This window comes from Vidua chalybeata, chromosome 7 (genome assembly GCF_026979565.1).
Source record: "Vidua chalybeata isolate OUT-0048 chromosome 7, bVidCha1 merged haplotype, whole genome shotgun sequence".
Taxonomy (NCBI): domain Eukaryota; kingdom Metazoa; phylum Chordata; class Aves; order Passeriformes; family Viduidae; genus Vidua; species Vidua chalybeata.
In genome coordinates, this window is record NC_071536.1 from 15,135,386 (window position 1) to 15,156,517 (window position 21,132).

At 47.2% G+C, this 21,132-nt stretch overlaps 2 protein-coding genes across 6 annotated transcripts in view; both read left to right on the forward strand.

The window, feature by feature from the left end:
* Positions 1–8,218: 8,218 nt before the first annotated feature.
* Positions 8,219–10,679, forward strand: NEUROD1 (neuronal differentiation 1). 2 transcript variants are annotated; one of them, XM_053947649.1, is made up of 2 exons: positions 8,219–8,378; positions 9,486–10,679. In XM_053947649.1, exon 2 carries the CDS (start codon positions 9,495–9,497, stop codon positions 10,581–10,583), a length of 1,089 nt encoding a protein of 362 aa, XP_053803624.1. In that variant the 5' UTR covers positions 8,219–8,378; positions 9,486–9,494; the 3' UTR covers positions 10,584–10,679. The 2 variants fall into 2 exon arrangements, with proteins under 2 accessions (XP_053803624.1, XP_053803623.1); XM_053947648.1 differs by lacking the exon at positions 8,219–8,378 and having other exon boundaries at positions 9,480–10,679.
* Positions 10,680–19,843: 9,164 nt separating this feature from the next.
* CERKL (ceramide kinase like) overlaps positions 19,844–21,132 on the forward strand; it is a 51,951-nt gene continuing 50,662 nt past the window's right edge. For 2 of the 4 annotated variants that reach the window (XR_008431826.1, XM_053947700.1), the window contains exon 1: positions 19,844–20,066. Coding sequence is in view for 1 of the 4 variants with exons in the window: in XM_053947700.1 (XP_053803675.1) it covers positions 19,844–20,066 (223 nt within the window). In the remaining 3 variants the exon portion in view is untranslated. The remainder of the gene's footprint in view (positions 20,067–21,132) is intronic. The other 2 variants (XM_053947701.1, XM_053947702.1) reach the window with 1 other exon arrangement.

Below are 21,132 nucleotides of genomic sequence, written 5' to 3' on the forward strand. Positions count from 1 at the left end.
CCTCTATTCCTTTTCCTCCACTCTCCCTGTCCTTATTCTCTCCTGGCTGTGTGCTTCTGCTTCTTATCCTGCATGTGTGAAGGTGTTTGTCAGGTCTTCTATGAGCCAATGTAGCCAGTTAAGTGACAAAAGAGTTTTCTCAACTGGATGTCACAGACACCAGATCTGTATCAGAGGATGCAGCAGATAACACCAACAAGAGCAAAGGAAAGGGAGAAATAGAAAAGTAGGCAGAGGGAGTGAGCCTTGCCACCCTGAGCAGCATCAAGCTGTTACATTTCCCCAACTGCACACGGTGACATACTGCCCTGCAGAAATCACATGGCTTTCATTGAGCCCTCACGTGCCACGTGCACCTACGCTGTCACACTCGGGCTCATTTCCTCAGTCCTTAATCCAAGGGTGGGAATACAGCAGTGCTACCAACCACTGGCCGGGCTGACTCCTCACTACTGCTCCTTCCTGTTCACAGCTCCCACACGTCTGTTCACAGCACCTACTGAATGAGCTGTGCCAAACTTTCAACGGAAAATTTGAAATCAAGGTGACCCAAGAAACTTATAAGTACTTGTGGATCTATAATGGAAGAAATGGACTATAAATTACTTGAGATAGAGTAAATGCCTGACACCAACTGAAATTGCCAACTCTTTTCAATAATAAATCATTTTAGAAGTACAAATCTATCAGAGGTAGAGATGATGTGAACCTTGACCCCCCAGTTTAAAAGAAAATCAAATAAAAACAAGCAACCTGCTGACAGTTGCTTTTCAATCCTGGACAACTGTAACCTTTAAATTAATTTTGGAAAGAATATGCAGTCATTCTCTTTACTGATAGTTTTACAGAGCATCAGTCTACCTAGAGATAACATGGACACAGAAGAACTATATATGATAGCTTGAAATACATCTTTGAAAAATACATCTTAATGTTATACTACATATTTCTGCTTCCACCAACGCTTTTAAAAAGTAAGTTTTAAAAATGCTAGATCTCATTCTTCATTGTCTTGTCATTAGTTTTGAGGTGTTTTTTGTGTTGTCAAAAAGGTTCTGTATATTCCACAACATGAAGTCTGAGGATAAATATACAGAAATACAAAAATCATAGATTTCTTCTTCACTGCTTCACATGTGAAATTGTTGACTACAGATCTGCAAGCCACCTGAAGAGTGACCAGGTAAGAATTCTCCACTCCTGTTGGAAGGAGAGGTTTAACACCCGCTTTCAACAGTGACCCCACTCTGCAAAGCAGTGGAGAACAGGGTTATTTATTTGCTCTTGTTCAAGTGAACATAAACAACAAGATGCTCTAGCAAACTGACAATAGACTACTAACAAAGGGCCAGATGCTATTATCCACTTGCAAGGGTGAAGAGAGACAAAATGGGTAAATATTTATATTCTCATAGTGGCATGTAACTGGAGCTCACTTGTAGAGAAAACAGTGATTTACAAACATGCCTCCTCCCTTGGGAATCCACATAAACCAAGCAAACGTTCAGCATTGAGGAAAAAACTCTAACAGAAGGAAAAAACCAGATGAGAGAGCTACAGGTTTTTAGGACATGCTTTTCTCTGGGCTCAGGTGATAATTTGCAAAGAGAAATGTTTTCCTGGGCAAGACTCATCACAAATTAACAGGAAAGATCTACCTGGTACATGAGAGAAGTGAGTGTGCATTGTGACACACAACTTCAGTCCCAGCACCTCAGAAATAGTCCCACCCAGAGCTTTGGGCTAAAGCTCAGCATTAAGGATGTCTCTCTGCAAGATTACTCCAGCCAGAACATCCTTAACTGTTGCATCACTGTCTGCTCATGCCAGAACTCCACTACAGCCAGCCTTTCTCCAAAGGGTGTCTGACAGGCTACAGTGTGGAGACCATTCCTCATCTACTGCTTTTTTCAAGCTTGTCCACACCTCTCCCACAGTCACTTAGAGTCACAGCCATCAGTTCTCTGACACAGAGCACCTCAACAAGGCTTGCATCTTCCCAGCTGAAAGATCACAGAAAGTTAATTTTGTACAAGAACTTACAATAAAATATTTTGGGGTTTGGATATATTTTTGAACCTCATGGACATTTGCCTTTGAAAGTCCTTGGAACATGGTTAAAGTTTATTTATGCCTAGGTTGTGCTTGGTTTCAGCCCTAGGGCCTTGATATATGCCTACCTCCTGCAGGTGAATTTTAAGATTGCCCCCAGACAATGGAGGGCAATAAAATCACACTCTGCAGGAATACCTCCTCAAGAAACAGAGAAGAAGCACATCATGTCAGTGTAGTTTTGGGATAATCACACTCATAGCTGGGATAGTTAATGTCCCAGGAGCATCTCCAAAAAGCAGTCACATACACACTCTTATTTGACCCAATGTTGTGAGCTAACAGTGACAGTCATGGGGGTAAAAAGGGAGCGGTAACAGGAATGGCAGAGGAAGGAAATCTCTTAAAATGTGATGATGTGCGTAACTAAGAATATCCTCATACACACTTAAAGTGCTTAGCAAGAGTTTCAGCTGTGGAAGTTACACTGTACTGTGATGGGAAATGATTCTTCATTGTGCCCAGCTCACTGTGGAGCACTTAAAGCACAGATCCAGGTGTGAACTCACTCCAAGAGGTAAAAACAAAGCCGCATTACGTAATAAGATTTAATGATTATTTGAATCTCTTTTTCCATCCCTGTGGATCATTGATTTAACCTTTCTTGTTTTGTTCTCAGGATATTGCTTAAACAAATAACCATGTTCTGAGATTAATCGGGACCATTTTTGTGTATAACCCTTTAAGAGTGTTTTGGCTTTAACTTTCTTCTGTAAAGGAGCACTAACAGAAGCAATAGCTTTGCTAGGAAGTGCAAAATGTTGGCAAAGATGTTCCGATTGGATGGCCATAGGGGACAAACACATAAGCTTTTATGTGCACATCCTGGGGTTCAACTGCTATTTTCTCTCAGAAGAAAACAAAAGCAAACCTTTTAAAGCCACCACTAAGGAGATTTCTATTTAGAGAATATGCAATAACTCATATTGAGACGAGATTTTAATCTCAGCAAAGCTTTGGATAATCTGCTGGCACCTGTGTTTGATGCTCTTCCACCCCATTGCACTGCTTAGACTGAGGCCAAAGGCCAGATCCTGCAAGTGTGTTTGTGGCAACAGTCCTGCTTATGTGAGGGAGAGTTTTAGCAGAAGAGAGACAAAGACTGGGCAATCTGCCCTTGGAAGTATCACCTGTTAGGAAATGACACCAGTGTCATCATCTTTTATATTTCTTTGGAGTCTCATATTCTTTTTAACAAGCACTACACCAACTGACATTATTTGTTGTGGTAAATATCATATCAATGCCTTGTGCTACCTTGCTTGAGGACACAGTGTGAACTATAGACCACTCAGTCTGAGGAAATCAGGAGAAAGGTAATATCTAGAATGATTTTAGAAAGAATTGGGAAAGGTTTTTCACATGTAGATCTCAGCTGCTGGAGGCTGTGCATCAGCCTGCGTGTGATCTAGAGAGATTTTTGTAGAGGTTTCATGATACAAGTAAGCGGGGATGTGTTTGGTACTGTGTAGATACCATTAGAGATGCTGTGGAGTCTTGTTGCTGCTGAGGCCTCTGCATCCAACTGAGATGTGAGCTCCAGTTAACAAGTGTGATGTTTGTACAAATTCAGCCTCTGCAGCTCAAGGAAAGAGAAGAAATGTACAAAATAAAAATGGGCTTGGGTTTGATAATCTGGGCACACAGCAAATGATGCTGTAAAAGGAGATAATATGGCCAGGCATAGGAAAGAAAAGAAAAAAATTCTACATTGATATATCTTACATAGATACATGTATCTTTCATCCCCTTAAAAATGAGCACTATTCAGTTGAAAGGCTTAAAAATAACATCATATTTCTCCCTTTCTTTGATTCTGTGATTCATGTGTCCCATTTTAAAGTCTACACCCTGTGAAGAGGAGTGCATTACCAAGGAAAGAGGCTTGCCAGGGACAGAAGGTAATTTCCCGTAGCAGGTGCGTACAGCAGGTGGTACACAGTGTACCTGCAACGAAAAGGTAGATTTAGGCTAAGATTTTATTTAATATGGAAAACTTATTGCATCCTGAGCCACTACTGGGGATGTGCCAAAAATCGTGTCTGCAGCATGATTTATTACGTGAAAATACCACCGAACTAATCAGTGGAGTTACTAATTAATACAAATCTGCATTTTTGCATAAGCAATTAGTGCAAAGAGAGTGCAATGAAAGAGGAAGTTTGACTCATTTAATCTCAGTGTCTATTCAAGCGGAAAGACCCACTAGGGCAAGGCACTAGGATCTACATTTGGATTTTTTTTTTTTCTTTTGATTAGTTAAAGGAACTAAAAGGTCAAATTATCAATATTTAATTCAAATGGAAATGCATTTGTTCAAGGGGAAAGAAAACACTTTATTTAAACAAGGTGGGACTCCGGGGGTAAATGCCTGGATCAAAAATAATTAGGTTTTGCAGTTACAACAGCATCTAAATCCCTTCTGATAAGGATCCTTTTTCCTAATAACAGAGGTGGTTTGACACCAATAGCAAAGAGTGCTGACGCTATTTAGACTGTAGCTCAGGAGGTAGCTGGCCTACCAAAACAATTTAGACATTTGCTTTAATGGTACGTACTTCTCTGATTTGTTTTTTTTTAATCAATTTGAATTATATTTTAAATCTATTGTGATTTCATAATTGTGTGCATTTGACTAAAAGAGTAATTTAAAAAGCTGATAATTAAACCTTGGTGGTGATGTATTTTCCATTAACTAAATAGAAGTTTACATTTATAGAATTAAAATAACAACAGCATTTATCTAGCAGGGAAAGGCTCAATAAAATTAATACACTGAGGTTTAAGGGGGAAAAGAGCAGAAAAAGCACCTTAATCAGCCGTACCAGTTTTGGACCCCAGATGTACATTGTATCCTAGAGAGACGCTACGAAGCGGTCTCACCCCCTACCGAACCGGTACCGGAGCGGCCCTTCAAAGAGCTGTTCTCCCGCGGTGACTCCCGAGCCACGGCAGCCGGAGCAGGCTGGCCACAGCTCGGGGTGATCTGGGCGATGGAGCTGTCCTCTTCTTCCGTCCACTCCTCTCGCCGCAGCGTTTGGAAACGGGCGAGCGGGGGAACACCGCGGGCAAACCCAAGCCGGCCCTTCCCGAGCCCGATCCCCTCGCCGGCGGCGGCTCCAGCCCCGCGGTGCGATGCGGTGGGGTGGGACAGGGGGACAGGGACAGCGGGGAGAGACATTTTCCCTTCTCTTTTTTTATTCAGGATAACCTTCGTGTTTTGTGTGCGTGACTCTCTGGAGAGAACGGGAAACCTGGCAGCGAAAGGAGAGAGCCCGAGCAGCGCGGGCTACCCGGGCAGTAAATCACTCGCTCAATTATAAGCGCGGCTTCCTCTCTCCAATAGCTCCAAGCTATTTGGGGAGGCATCTTTCCCCCGCACTCTCGCAGGTGCAATATGAATCAATTATCTTAATTAAGATAATGCCGCAAACCCGAGAGATTTCATCGGGAGCGGATTTCGCGCTCCGGACAACTGTAAGGCGTTTCCACAGCGCTGCTTCCCCCGCAACAAACCCCCCTGCCCGCCCGGCTGGGACAGGGCTCGGCCCCAGCGGCGACCCGCGGAGGGGCCGCGGTCGCCGCCGCCGCAGCGGGCCCCAGGCGGCCCCGGGACCGCCTCCTGCCACGGCCGGGAGGCAGCAGCTGAGGCGGGAGCGGGGGGCGGCCGGGCCGGACGGAGCTTTGTTGGGACGCGTGCGGTTCGCGTGCCGCGCCGCGGGAGGAGGGGAGGGGGGCGGGAAGCGAGCTAGGGAGGGAGGAAGGGCAGAAAGGAAAAAGAAAAAGAAAAGGGAAGGAAAATAAAAAAAAAAAAAAAAGAAGAAAGAAAATAAAGAAAAAGAAAAAGAAAAAGAAAAAGAAAAAGAAAAAGAAAAAAAAAGAAAAAGAAAAGAAAAAGAAAAAGAAAAAGAAAAAGAAAAAAAAAAAAAAAAAGAAAAAGAAAAGAAAAAGAAAGGAAAAGGAAAAGGAAAAGACAAAAGGAAAAAAAAATCTTCAAAAAAATAGAGAGATAAAATAAAATCAAAGGATTCGGGAGGAAAAATAAACAGAAGCCGAATTATAAGCCAGATGGAGAAGGAGGAGTCTGTAGGTCAGGGAGAAAAAATAGGCACGCTTGGAGCGATGAAACCAAGCGGCTGGGGGAAGAGGAGAAACAGGGAAGGTGGGAAACTGGAGCCGTTGAGCCAGGGGACGGCTCGAGTTAGGGGAGGCAGAGCCGGCTGCCTGCGAGACCGGGAGAAGAAGCAGCGCCGAAGCAGCGGGAAGAGCGGGAATGATGAAGGCGGAGCGGCAGGGAGCCCCGGCGCAGCGCTCGTCCCTGGCCCCGACGGGCGGCACGGAGCAGCGCCTCGTACCTGTCGGCCCGGCTCCTCCACGGCCACGAGGGTACCCTCGCCAATCACCGACTGGGACGGAACGAGCTGGGCTTGACGGGCTTAAGCCCCTCTGTCCGACTGCCTGCTTCTTCGTTTGTCTCTCTAGTTATCTGCCAATCGACAACGTGTTGATTTTATTTTGCTCCCAGGAAAGATGACTGTGTTCATCACACTTAGAAGCACACGAGCACCCCAAAGTGCTCACCGCTCCCCGAGATCCAGTTTTGTGCCGGTGCCCTCCTCCCAATATTTTTGCCTAGTGTTTCCCCAGCGCCCCACATTCCCAGGTGTATTCCCAGACAGACCCTTTCAAAGGGACATTTTCCAGCAACCGAGACAGGGACGGACCAGACCCATCTCTCTCCTGCGCTCTCCAAACTTGCTCGAACCTCGCTGCCTCCAAAACGCGTCCGTTCCAGCAGCGGGGCTGCCCCAGCAGCTCCCGTTAATGGGGTCGCGCTCTCTCGGGGATTGCCGGCCCTGCAGGAGGCCCGGCCCAGCCGCCCAGGGTACGAGCATGCTCCCGGACCCTGGCCCGGGGGCGCCTCTATGGCCAGAGAAGGCTCGCCACGGGCAGGGACTATCCACCGATGGGTCGGCGCCGGCGCTTCCCTCCCCTCTGTGCCCCAGGGAAGGGCCGCAGCCGCCGGTGACCCGAGGGTGCCCCGCTCCAGCCCCACCCGCCGGACCTGGTGGCACACACCGCGCTGCTGGCCCTCGCTTCCCACGGAGTACTGGCCGGCTTTGACATAACAAAACGTAGCCGGCTGCCCTCTGTATTTGATTACCGGGAAGGCGAACATCCCCGGAGTCCCCTCCTGCTGCCCCGCCGGCCCCGGGCTATGTAGGTCACCAGCAGGAGAGAAACATTTTAGAAATAACCCGACCTGGAAAGTTATCTTCCAAATCCATCTCCTCAGGGTGGAATGATTTGTTTCGCATTTAAAGCCTCAAGAGGTGAAAATAATTTTATTTTTATTGAATAAATATCCGGATACTGCGAGCCGGTAGCACAGCTATAATGCGAGGGGGCTATCTCTCTCCTTAAAGCGCATCCCTAAGGTTTGGCGGCGTTTGCAAACTCCGCCGAGGCGTTTAAAGGCTCTAAAGCCACCCTACCCGGCGTCTTTCTTCCAAACTTTCCGTTAACCGACAGTATTCCCACCGAAAACCCGGGAAAAGCGAACCGGCAGGTGTGTGTGTGTGTGTGTGTGTGCGTGTGTCACAACAGCCCCGGGACGTCCGTTTTCCCCAGCACCGGCGAAAACCGGGGAAAGAGGAGGGGGCCTGTGGCGGCGAGAGGGCGAAGAGGACTGGGACAGGGAGTCTCGGGGGGTCGGAGGCGCCCGTTAGATGCAAGGGGGGGCTGCGGGGACCCCCGGTGGCCGCACCCCAGAACAATGGGAACAATGCGGCTCCGCGGGCCAGCGGCTCGGCGGTGGCGAGCGCGGAGCGGAGCGGAGCGGAGCGGCGCGGTGGCAGGGCCGGCGGCGGGCGCGGTGACAGATGGCGCGGCCCGCGGGTCAGCGCGGGCGTGGCGGCTCCGCGGGCGGGCGCGCGGCCGCATACAAATAAGGGGCGTCACGTGGGGGGGGGGGGGCGCCGCGCGCCTGACGTGGGCGGCCATATGGCGCGTGCCACCGGGCGGGGCGGGGCGCGGGGCGGGGCGGGGCGCAGGCGCGCGGGGCGCGGCGGCCGCGCGGTGGCCGGGTCCCGGTGCCGGCCCCCCGCCGCGCATCCTCCGTCCCGCTATATAACGGGGGGAACCCGGCGCTGGGCAACCTCGGGAAAAAAAAAAACACCACACGCACACAGGCGCGGCGCCCCCGCACGGAGAGCTGTGCCGGGGTTATGAGACCGTCACCGCGCAGGAGAGGCTGAGCAACGGAGGTAACGGGAAACCGTGTTTTACCCCCGCGGGACAAGGGTTCGCGGCGGCTGCCGGGGTGGGAGAGGATCCTGCGACGTCGGGGCGGACGGGATATGCCTCTGCCGGAACGGCTTCAGGTTTTATTGTCACTTGCGGTCGTTCCTGCTGGTGTGTGCGGGCACACCTGTATCCATCCATATCCGCACACGTACGTGTGTGTATACATATATATATATATATAAATGTAAATGTGTATGTGCGTCCATACACACATATAAATGTGTATCTGTGGCATATTGCATACGTTAATGTGCTTCCACCGATGCGCCTCCGAACTTTCGGCTCTCTTTCCTCCGCGGAGCGCGATCGGCACGGTCCCGGCGCAGGCGGTGCCTCGGCGGCCGTGCGGCATTGTTTCTTCCCGGTGCGCCCGACGCTAACGGGGGGCGGTCGCAACCCCACACGGGAAGCGGGGGAACCGATGCCCGTTTGCAACAGAGGGGACGACGGAGACGGGAAGCCGGGGCCAGTCCCGCACCTGTTACCACGGGCAGGGGCCGCGCAGCCCCGCTGCGGCACCCAGTGACAGTCCTGTGGACGAAAGCGGGACCGGGGAGCAGGTGCTCGGCGCCCGCTGGGGCGGCACAAGCCCCACGCAAGGAGGAGGCAAGGGGCAGCCGCGGAGAGCGGCGGGGACAGGCGTCACAGGCGCCATCCGTCCCTGCAGGTGCCCTGTGCGTGCGTGTGTCCCCCTTCCCCTATTCGGTAAAAATATCTGAAGATTTTTTTTTTAAGCAAAACAAAACAAAACAACCCACGCTTGGTCCACTTGCGTCGTGCCGCCCGAGTTGGCTCCCGCACGCATAATCTGCTTATATTCCCCGCTAATATCGGCGAGTTACATAATGGTATTTGAACATATGTCAACTTAATTACAAGGCAGAAATGCGGAGACAATTAAAAGTTTGCCCTGGCAAACTGGTGGGGAATCCAGGGCTTCCCTTGGGAGGGGACGGCGGGACCGGGGAGCGAAGCGCGGGTAACTTCTCCCCGCGGGTGGTCGCACGGGGCCACGGCCGCTGCTCCGGGTGCTGACACGTCTCTTTCCTGTCTCCTCCGCCATGCAGAGGCTCACCATGACCAAGTCGTACAGCGAGAGCGGGCTGATGGGCGAGCCCCAGCCGCAGGGCCCCCCGAGCTGGACGGACGAGTGCCTCAGCTCCCAAGACGAGGAGCACGAGCTGGACAAGAAGGAGGAGGACCTGGAGGGTCTGCACGCCGAGGCCGAGGAGGACTCCCTGCGGAACGGAGAGGAGGAGGACGAAGAAGACGACTTGGACGAAGAGGAGGAGGAAGAGGAGGAGGAGGAAGACGACGACCAGAAGCCCAAGAGACGGGGCCCCAAGAAGAAGAAGATGACGAAGGCGCGCATGGAGCGGTTCAAGCTGCGGCGCATGAAGGCCAACGCCCGGGAGCGCAACCGCATGCACGGGCTGAACGCGGCCCTGGACAACCTGCGCAAGGTGGTGCCCTGCTACTCCAAGACGCAGAAGCTCTCCAAGATCGAGACCCTGCGCCTGGCCAAGAACTACATCTGGGCCCTCTCCGAGATCCTCCGCTCGGGCAAGAGCCCGGACCTGGTGTCCTTCGTGCAGACCCTCTGCAAGGGCCTGTCGCAGCCCACCACCAACTTGGTGGCCGGCTGTCTGCAGCTCAACCCGCGGACTTTCCTCCCCGAGCAGAGCCAGGAGGTGCCGCCGCACGTGGCGGCGGCGGCGGCGGGCGCGCCCTTCCCGGCGCATCCCTACCCCTACCAGTCGCCGGGCTTGCCCAGCCCGCCCTACGGCACCATGGACAGCTCCCACCTCTTCCACCTCAAGCCGCCGCACGCCTACGGCGCCGCGCTGGAGCCCTTCTTCGAGAGCGGGCTGGCGGAGGGCGCCAGCCCCGCCTTCGACGGGCCGCTCAGCCCGCCCCTCAGCGTGAACGGCAACTTCTCCTTCAAGCACGAGCCGGCCGCCGACTTCGACAAGAGCTACGCCTTCTCCATGCACTACCCCGCCGCCGCCGCCGCCGCGCTGGCCGCCGCGCCCGCCCACGCCGCCATCTTCCCGCCCGCCGCCTCCCGCTGCGAGATCCCGGTGGACGGGCTGGCGCCGTACGACGGCCACCCGCACCACGAGCGCGTCCTCAGCGCCCAGCTCAACGCCATCTTCCACGACTGAGCCTCCCCGCGCCGCAGGGAGGGCCGGGGGAGCCGCGCCCCGCCGCCCGCCACCGCCTTGTTTACAGCGGGCGGCCCGGCGGGTCCCGCCGCCGCCTCGGGGCCGCCGCGGCCCCGCTCACCCGCTGTCTTTGCTTCCGCTCCTCGGAGCGACGCTGTAAATTGGGGTAGGGGCATTGGGATCGCGTCAATTACCTGATCGGGATAACAAAATCACAAGCAATAATTAGGATCTATGCAATTTTTAAACTAGCGATGGGCCAATTACAAAATATATATGAAATCTATATTTTTCAACCAACGTTTTACTACTTGTTACCTTTCCCATGCTGAATTATTTTGTTGTGATTTTGTACAGAATTTTTAATGACTTTTTATAACGTGAATTTCCTATTTTAAACCATGCAGCTTCATCAATTTTTATACATATTGGAAAGGTAGAATTATATCTAATTTATACAAAATGATTTAACTAATTTAAACCAGCAGAAAAGTGCTTAGAGAAGTTATGTTGCCTTAGCACTTCTTTCCTTTTCAAATAGATGAAGAAGAAGAAAAAAATGCACAATCCGGGCAATTTCTTTCCCATCCAAATCTCTTTTTCCATTTTTTTTCTTTTTCTTTATTTCTTTTTCCTTTACCCCGTACAATAAGAACCAGATCCCCTAGGTCTTGAGAAGATATAAGAACGATAGACTTATTTTCTATTAAAACATATCATTTCAACACATTACTTGCACAAACTTGTATATAAAGATTATAAGCAAATGCCAACACCCTTTTTAAATCGAAAGCTGCTTGACTATCACATACAATTTGCACTGTTTCTTTTAGTCTTTGAACCCCTTGGCATTCCGTGTTTTTGGTTTATTGGATTTTTTGTTTGTTTTGGTTTTTCTTTTTTTTTAAGATAACTGGAAGATGTTAATGTTTCCAGGCGCTATAAATGCATGATTTTATACATGTTCACACAATCCGTGGTTGTCATATGCTCATTTTATAAATCTGAACCGAAATCTAATCAGGTTGTTAAAGTCGGGCTATATACCTATTGTAGTCGATTAGTACGGTAGCTTGAAACAAATTCAAACCATTTAATCCGTAATTAGAACAATAGCTATTGCATGTACAATGCAGTCCAGAATAAGTGCTGTTTGAAATGTAACGCTGGTTCAACTGGAATCAATCTGTACTGTAATTTTGTTTGTAATCCTGTATATTATGGTGTAATGCACACTGGGATTTTAGAAAAAAACATCCATCCTTTGGCAACAACATAGTATTGAACATTTGGTCGAATGTTGCATTTTTCCTTAAATGTGATTTTTTTTTTTCTTAGTGTAAGTAATTCCTATGGGATTATTGTTTTATTCGGATAGCTCATGAAAGGTGCAACACTTATTATTTGTAGAATAAAATTGGACTAAAAAAAGGACACGCATTCTTTGCTTACCTTGAGAAAACTCGAAGTGGGGGGGGGGGGGGGCGGGGGTGTTCGTTTGTTTACAGCGAACCCGGCTATTTGCAATGCTGATTTGTTGAATGAGGGGAACGGGGCAACAGCGCAGTTCGCCTGGGAGCTGCGGCTGCCAGGTCCCGCACTCGCCCGGGCAGCTCAGCCCGGCCCTGCCGCCCGCGGCTCTCCCCTCCCGGCCGCGGGATGTCCGCAGCCGGCCCCGGCCCGCGGCTCTCCCCTCCCGGCCGCGGGATGTCCGCAGCCGGCCCCGGCCGGGACCCGCACACCGCGAGCGGGCGCCTCGGTCCCGGCGTGGCGGCAGCAGGTGCGCCTTCCCCCCGGCAAGGCAGACCTGAACCCGCGCTATCGATTCATCGTCCCCTCCTCTTCCCAGACGGGAAATGTATTCCTTTAATCTTCACTGATTATTCTGAGGCTTAAGATACCCGGAGATACAACCTGCGGGAGAGCAATTCCCCTAATGACCAGGAACAATTATCAACAGGTCTTTGCCTCCGACCGTCAGAAACAGATTTAAGACGTTACCTGAAATACTTTATATGAAGCCTGTCACAAAGCGGAGGTATTTCATAAATATTTCAGCTAAACCCAGCAGAAAGTAAACAAGCTTTCCCATGGATGAGGGCATTTTCTTTCCCCCAGGAGAAATCAAGCTTCTGGCGTCTATTTTAAAGGTGTTTGTACCTATGGAAATCCAACGTGTAAGCATGGCAAACCTGTCTTAGCAGTTCAGCAGCCCCCGCTGCCAGGCTTCCCCGTTAAAAACATGCTAAAATTTAATTATGATGCCGACTGATGCATTTTGCAGCATCTCTCTGCATTTTGTCAGAGCCTACAGCTCCACACTAGAAAACTGTTGCTGAATCTGAAATGAAAGAACACAAAAGGCAACTTTTCAAGCACCCATTAACCTTTCACAATCAGTGGCGATACAGGTAAGAGTACCTCAGATAACCCGAGGGGGATAAATGAATGATGATTTTTCAGATAAAATTGAAAAAAACTGACCCAGGCTTGCTTGCCTTTTGGTTATGTGCCTTCTTCCTAAATACAAGGATTCTTCTAGTCAGTCAAGGGGCAACTCACATGCCACCATCTTTTATTCAAAGGCAGGCACAGATGTTCCTTCTGCAGGGGAGGTTTTAATTTATGAAAATGATATTGTTTATGCATGAATGCACTCTGCATAACACACAGTACTTCCATCTGATGAGAGAAATACCACAGAACCAGTGCCAATGTCAGGAACATATTCTGCAAATTTAGTTGCTTAAATGTTTAATGAATATTTGGAAGGCATTTCCAAAGCACAAGAAACCTTTTCGATTACCTTTTCTTTTTCCACTGTTGATAACAAAATTCAACTCCTCCAGCCAACGCAACCTACTTAAAAGATCTACCTAGGCTATCTCAGTATTTGCTACTGTGATACTTCAGAGAAAGTAGTATTTTAATGTTATGAGCAATCTAATAGGGAAAATTAATTAGGCATTTTCATAACTAGAGGCTCTATTTTACAATTCACTTGCGAGTTTTCTTATTTCAATTAGTTTTGGGTGGTTTTTTCCCCACTACCACCCTTATAAAATACTGGAGACCTTCCCCCCTCCCCCACTTTGCTGATGCTTCTAATGTCTCCATGGTATTTCTTTCATACTATTAACATCAAGCCAAATGTTGAAATTTCTGCTCCTGACTCCCACAGGAAGATCTATCAAGGTCTCTTTTAATGGAAAGAATTACTCACACTGTTCCTGTCCTATGAACATATCGCTAATTAACTAAGGCTATAGTGGGATTATCCAACTTCCGCATGCAGAGAAAACTCTGGGGTTGATTTGTACCCACACACACACTGGGTCAGCCAGCACAGGCCTAAAACTCTATTTCTAGGGCTGGTTGTGACCAATGGCCTTTCCCTTCTTCTTTATGACAAACTTCTGACAGCAGAAATTGCTCTGCCACCAGTGCATGCTTGAGGTTAACTGGGCAGGTACGGTATACAAGAAACAGTCACGACTTGCAGCTGTTCCCTTCTTGGTGTTCTGGAACAACAGAAGAGGATCCGTGGAGGTTGCGGACCCATTGTTGGCTGCAACAGACACAGCTGAGGAGTCTGAAATGGTGGAATTCCAGGATACATCCACAAGATGCCTGGGAGACTGAACCCTCTGGTTTTACCTAGCCCAAATGAAAAATGTGCCTGAACAACATCAGACCTTGGTCCAGTGCACTCAGAAGGACTCTCCAGGTGAAGGGAAGCAGATTGAGGAAAACCAAGATTCCTGAATTCACCAGAAGAAAACAGAGAGCCACTTTCTCCAAAAGATACTGTTACAGAATTTTAATAAACTCACATGGAAAAGCAACACGCAATTCCAGAGGTAATAAGGATTAATAGAAATAATTCTTAACTAAGTACTGAGAGCAAATAAAACAATTCTTTTCTATCTTCTGTTACAGTAAAGAAATCTTGCAATTATTTCAATATTGTAACTGATTAAAACTAGATCCACCATGACCTTATCAATTGCTTTTGACATATTAAAAACATGAGTCTCTTTTTTTAAAAAATACAATACTTCTGGTCAGAGAACCATCCTTTCAAATAGTTTTAAAAACTACAGAGTTACATTTAATTCTCTTTTATATATATAAAAGATATCTTAAGATTAAAAAAATCAAACAAAACCCACTCATTTCTCACTCATTTCTATTGAGGAAGAACAGAAATGAAACTTGGAGTTCTGCCTGGTGCTGTATCAGGGAAAATATGCAGAAATTGGTCTTTGTTTTTATTGACCAAGATGGGTTCTATGGTAATTATTTCAGAAATTATAAATCGTTTACACTCTTTCCTTAGCTGAAAATCCCATATTATAAAAAATTCTTGAAAAACATAGTACATAAATATGTACTGAAACAGTGAGCTGAAGATCTACAAATACACTAATATCTACATAAGTGTTTTTTAAATAATTCATATATGTGTTTAACAAACTGTGAGAAGCTATGCAACACAAAATTAAAACTGACAATACTCTCAAAGCATTCTCTTAAGTATTTAGGTTGCCTACAGGGTATGTAAAACATAGAATATCAGCCCTAGTTTTCAGTTCCCTAGTTTGTAGTAGTTTGTAGACTTAACTGCATTTTGCATGAAATACAAGCAACTAATATTCACATGTGTACCAACACTGTGACAGAGCAATAGAAAATAAGATTCAGAGGGAAAAAATTACCTTAAAAAGATAGAATACCAACCTTAATGCAAAGAAAAGACTATATACTCTGATCAATACATTCTCATTTCATATTTTTCCTAACACCACATTTTTCTCTATTGTTCTGATTAAGAATAATTTCAGTTCATTGTATCAGGGAATATCCAGGAATGGCTGCAACTTCAGACTGCATTTCTGCAGCTTCTTATACCTGCATAATAATTTCACTTGTCTTTGTTCTCTTTGCAAAGGTTTGTCCATTTCCTTACCTACTTTTCTTTCTCTGTTCTTTAAGGCTTTCCTTCTTTTGAAAATTTGAAGATGTTTAGCAATAGTAATGCTCTCTTCTACAGACCATTTATACCATTTTCCTTCAGAATAATTTATGGCTTTGCTTATCATGCAAAAATTTTGGTGTTCTGCTTAATGTCACTTCTTCATGGTAAATCAATTCAGAGCTGAATTAATATTAAGAGGTACAAAAGATTATTTTCTAAAGTAGAAATGTAAGAAAGGAGCATACTTAGGAGAGCTAATATCTGTGAATGAACAGCTGAAGTATAACTGACTATACACTAAACTCTCATTGTATAAATACATACTGTAGCCAGAAAAACATACAAGCCAAGGGTATGCTGCCAACTTCAAAATTCAGGTTTCTCCAGAAGGAAATATCCATTAGCTACAGAAAACAAGTCAGCTTGTTCAGTCAAATGTTCAGTCAATTTGAACATTCAGAAATGTTCAGTCAAAAGCTCTGAAATGTCTAAATTCCTGTTCCTTAACTTAAACATCACATTTCTTATGAATCCAAAACTGGCCTACTTACCTCATTGCATTTTTACAGACACTTTTTTTGAGGTGGGAGGACATATTCTCCAATAGCAAGCTTTACCTGCTTGCTGTCCTTCAGTTAACACTAGCTGTACTTCCCTCACTCACTATTTCTGTCACAGGTTGTCCTGCCTCTTTCTTCACTTCACAAGGTTCTTCTGGAAAAGAGTTCTGAGGCTCTCATTACTTCTTAGCATCTAGAGAGCAAGGGATGATTTCCAGAAAGAGACATTGTTAGTTAAGGAGAGCTTAGCTCCTCTCCTTGTTTCCTACAACCTCTTGGTCCGGAGGATGCTTCCCTCTCCTAGGCCATCTGGTTGTGCTCAAGGCCAGCACCCTGACCTGGGACAAAACCTCCCCTGGGTCCAGACTGCTGAGAACAAACTCTAAGAAACCACAAGGGAGATGTCCCCTCCCTCATGCAAGATCTGTGACTTAGAAGAGGCTCTTAAGGGTGGTGTCTGCCTTCATCTTATTGCAGCCATGTCTGTGCCATATCCAGGTCCTGACCCACAAACTTGATATTCTTGTCTGACTTTGGACCTGCCTTGATAACACAAGCTTCCCTGGTGGTTGCTGGGCTAGTACGTGGCTACTGTCACCTGACCTCACCTGATGACTCTGCTTTTCAGCTTAATGCTGGACCTACCTTGACACAAGGGGTTTGTCTGGCTATCTGGGCTCTTGTTGAATTTAGCTACACACAGTTCTGTTTGCTTTGGTCAGGTATATGGGATCCTACCTGACTTGTAATCACTCTAAACCCCATTTCCTTTATGAAGCAGCCTGCTCCTACTGTTCCTCAGAATTTTTCCTCTTGTGCTTCTGGCTGCAAGGCCCATGAGGTTACTACTGAGCCTTAAAAACCTTGAATATCCACACCTATAACCCCCTCACCGACCTTACACATGAGCTTGGAGCTCTATTCAAGTTCAGTCTGGGACTACAACTTTTTCAATTACAGATGCTGTGTGATGCTGGTCTGCAGCTCAGCCACAGTCCTGATCTGGCTCTGGACCCTGCTGATCCAGACCTGCCTCATCATTATAAACTTGGCTGATGATTTGGATCTTTGATGGATTCTAACACCCTCCCCAGACTTCCTTGCTCAGGTACCATTGCATGTAGGCTCAGTGCTCCATGCTCTTGAATACCTACTATACAATTCCTACTGATTGTCTTGCATCTTTCTCTGATACAAGAAAATCACAGAAGATACTACATTAGATCATCAATACACACAACCATTTCTTACAAGAAAGTTAAAGGGAGTTTTATGTGTGAGAGTTCCAGACATAGCCTAGAAAAACTGATAAAATTTTATTGCTGGACTATTCCATGCATTTCTAAATTCAGTGTGCAAATCTGAAATTTGTGATAACTAAAAATAAAAGTCTGTTAGAATAGACTTGTTTGGAACCTTTCCCCCAGGAAAAAAGTGTCTGTCTCAGATTTACAAAGAATTGTGGGCATTGAGGATTTGTGAACATCAGCAAAACACAATGAACAGAATTTTATTGTTTTTGTTACTATGTAGAGTTCTCTTACTATTTTATGTTTTTATCTAATATATTTAGTACCTTAACTGTTACTGTTTTAATAGACTTTTCAAGTAATGACTATAAGAAGGTGTTAGAAGTTTTAATTACATCGGTTGAAGGATATTACAAGTCTCTTAGGAACTGCAGTAGTTTCCCACTGGTGGTGCTGAAAACACTATTATTTTAGGGTTCTAAGCCAGTTATGAGTTTATCCTTTCCTCTACCTTAAGATAAATTATCTGGTCATAATATATAACATACACTAAGTGGTATAGGCTAATAAATTGTCCCAGAAACAAATACAAATGACTGCAGGGAATCATACAGGGCATACGGCCTCAAAAGAGATTTGACTACAGCTTCATATTATGCTTTATCTGCCAGTTAATGATTTAACTTTCCTCTTGAATGACATCAGGGCAAACACATAAAGATCACTAGCACCAAATAACAGTAACAGATGAACTGGTTCATCTACTGCTGTATCAGAATGATAAATGTCAAGGCAAGCTTGTTTGGCTCACAGTTTTTCCTGCCTCATCACTCATTTCTTTTGCTTAAAGATGTTTTGCACAAAACTTCTACACTCCACACATAATTTCAATTATTTATACCTTATTCTATCTAATTACTTTGCAGTTGAGATATTTATATCCCAACAAAGAAGACCTAAGGGACAAAACAAAAACTGACATAATTACTAAAAGCTTTAAGCAAACATAAACCTTATGTGGTCATGTGATTGAGAAATCCAAATTGGTGATACCTGCATTTCAGCAAAAGCTGTATTAATGGCTTGATGCAAATTGAAAATGGATTGCATATTTAACAAATATTCAGAATATACTTTAAACATGGCAAAGTAATAGACGGAAATAAGTATCAAAAAGTTGTACCATGATAACTTTTAAAATGTGTCTTAAACCTGTCTTCTCAGCTACATAATAAGTAGCTTGGTACTGTTTTTTTATGGAATTATGAAAGAAGGCAACATGCCTTGAGAACATGCATCATCTCGTGAGCTCTTGGCTGGTTTGACTGCAACCAACATTTCTCTTCTACAAGGCTAAACATCACAGGATACTCTAACATGTGGCTTAAACTGTATCTTGTATCCATCCAAAGGGCAATGTTTTCAATGTATTGCTTTATTTCTCAGAAGGACAATTACATTTGTATTGTTACAAACATTAAAAATAGAATTACTGAACTTCTTGTTTGAGAACATCCTTTTACGGCCTAGCAAGCCACCATGACATTATAAACCTTTATAAATGTACAAATTTAGCCCTTACAGGCTCAGAGAGTTGGCTCTGCACTCTAACGTGATTGTCATCAGTGAATCTTACAGCAGCTGTGAGTAAAGCTGTTGTACTTCCAAGCAGTAAAGTCTATAATTTACAGAGCAAGAGTAAAGTGGTCTTCCTCCCCTGCATTCAAGCTTTGAGGATGAGGGATGACTATGCAACCCCTCTGGGTATTCTTTCTTCACCGGCCCACTTGATAGCGGATCTGTTCTAGTATGAGTCAGTATCAGACTTCGAGTCACTGTTTTGGTCGGTCATTACGAATGAAGGGTATAGCTGGGTGATGCCTCCACACGGGTTTATGGCAATAAATAATCTGTTTTGCAGCAGGAATGCCAACATGGTATTTACATTAAGGCTCTGTCAGAGTCACAACTTGTGAAAGACTCAGCCTTTTTAGTATGGAAGGGCTATTAGAACTTCACGTCGTAGTTTTCTGAAGCTAAGTAATAGCAATATTGTTAATGATAACAGAAAAGTGGAAGACATGTGACTCTGACAAGGAAAATGAATTTCTGTAGTGGGAGCGTTCCTTCCTTGGAGAAGTAACTGAGGAGAGAACAGCGCTGAGATGCCCGAGTGCCTTCGGGCCGCTGCTCCCCGTGGGCAGCGCACCAGACGCGGGTCCGGCCGGTGCCGCCCTGCGCTCTGCCAGGTCCCGGCAGCCGAGCCCCCTGTCCCGCCGCTGCCGGCAACGCACGGGAACTGCCCCGGTGCCGGCCGAGGACGCGGCCTCGACTCCGGCCCGGGCCGGGCGCCCTCCCGCCGGCCCCCGGGCGGTCCGGCCCCGCCTGCGGGGCGGGGCGGGCGCTGCTCGGCCCGGCGGGCCGCGGGCGGTGCGGCGGGGCCGGAGCGGAGCGGGGGGTGTCGCCGCCGCCATGCCGGACGCCGCCGCCCCGCTCCCCCTCCCGCAGGGCCGCGCCCGGGCCGCGCCCCAGGAGCGGCGGCGGAGGGTGGCCCCGCTGGCCGCGGCCCCGCCGGCCCGGGACGGGGACGAGCCACTGCTCAGGGGCATCTTCGAGATCGGCAAGAGGAGCTGCGACGTGGTTCTGAGTGCCCGGCGGCTCCGCTGGAGCCCCATCCTGCCCGAGAGCCCCACAGGTGGGACGGGGCAGGGCGGGGCAGGGGCGTCCGCCCCGGGCCGGGGCGTGCGGCGTGGCCCGGGGCGAGCTGGGCTCCCCGCGCCGAGCGGGGAGAGGCGGCCGGGGCTCTCCGGGCAGCGCGGGGCAGTCACCCTAAACCGGGATTGCACTAAAGTGCTTAAAGGCAGTGCTGTCGGGCGCCTCTTTTCCCTTCGAAGTTACTTTGCTGACTGAAAAAAAAAAGAAATTGTTCATAACGCTTTCAGTGTCTTGTACCTGAAGCAGCTCTCTGTGGCAAGAGTCTTGTCTTCCTGGTGGGTCATACGAAAGGGACAGAAGATAGAGAGCATGTTTTTATGGCCTCTTAGCCCCAGGCAGAGCAGTAAGAGGATTTGATTTTGTTTCTGCGGCATCAACTTTTCCCGGCTTATACTCTTTGGCAGGTACATAAACTAGAGCGCAGAGAGGAGAGTATGGTTTTGCGGGATGTGCCTGAGTTTTGTGATGAGGCTTCTCTTGCCACGTCGTTGCTTTGTGATGTTCACACGGCGACACGCTGAGAAAGTGGTTACAGAATTTGATCAAGTGAAATAAATTATGTACAAAAGTTTAAGAAGCAAAGAAATGCTGCTTGAATGTATCCAAATAGATATTTTTCTCCTAGAAACTGTGAAAACATATACGTAGTTGTAAAACTGCATACACACTCCTAAACGTGCTTGTTTATTTCAGTGACCTTCCAGTGTTTGCATGAAAGAGGAGTCAAAGTTGTATTCAGGAATGCAGTTTCCAGGCAGCGTGTTTGCCTTCCGGGATGGCATGGTTAGGTTGTCCGGGCTTAAAATACCACGTTTATTTTAGAAGCGTATTGGACAGAACTTAAAAGTTCCTCTAGGTAAGATCTCATAGCCATAGAGTCAGCATTTAGAGAAGTAAAGAAGTTCAGATGCTCGCAGATGAAGTCATTATGGTTCATTTAATGTAAGCATGTTGGGATACCAGAGCTACCGAAATTGAACAAATACACAGTCATGCCCTGCTGTTGACTCCTCTCCTCTGCATAGTGTAACCGCGTTAATGCAGTG

Coding starts and splice junctions, on each gene's coding strand:
- NEUROD1 (XM_053947648.1), top strand. CDS start 9,480: ATGCAGAGGCTCACCATGACCAAGTCGTACAGCGAGAGCGGGCTGATG.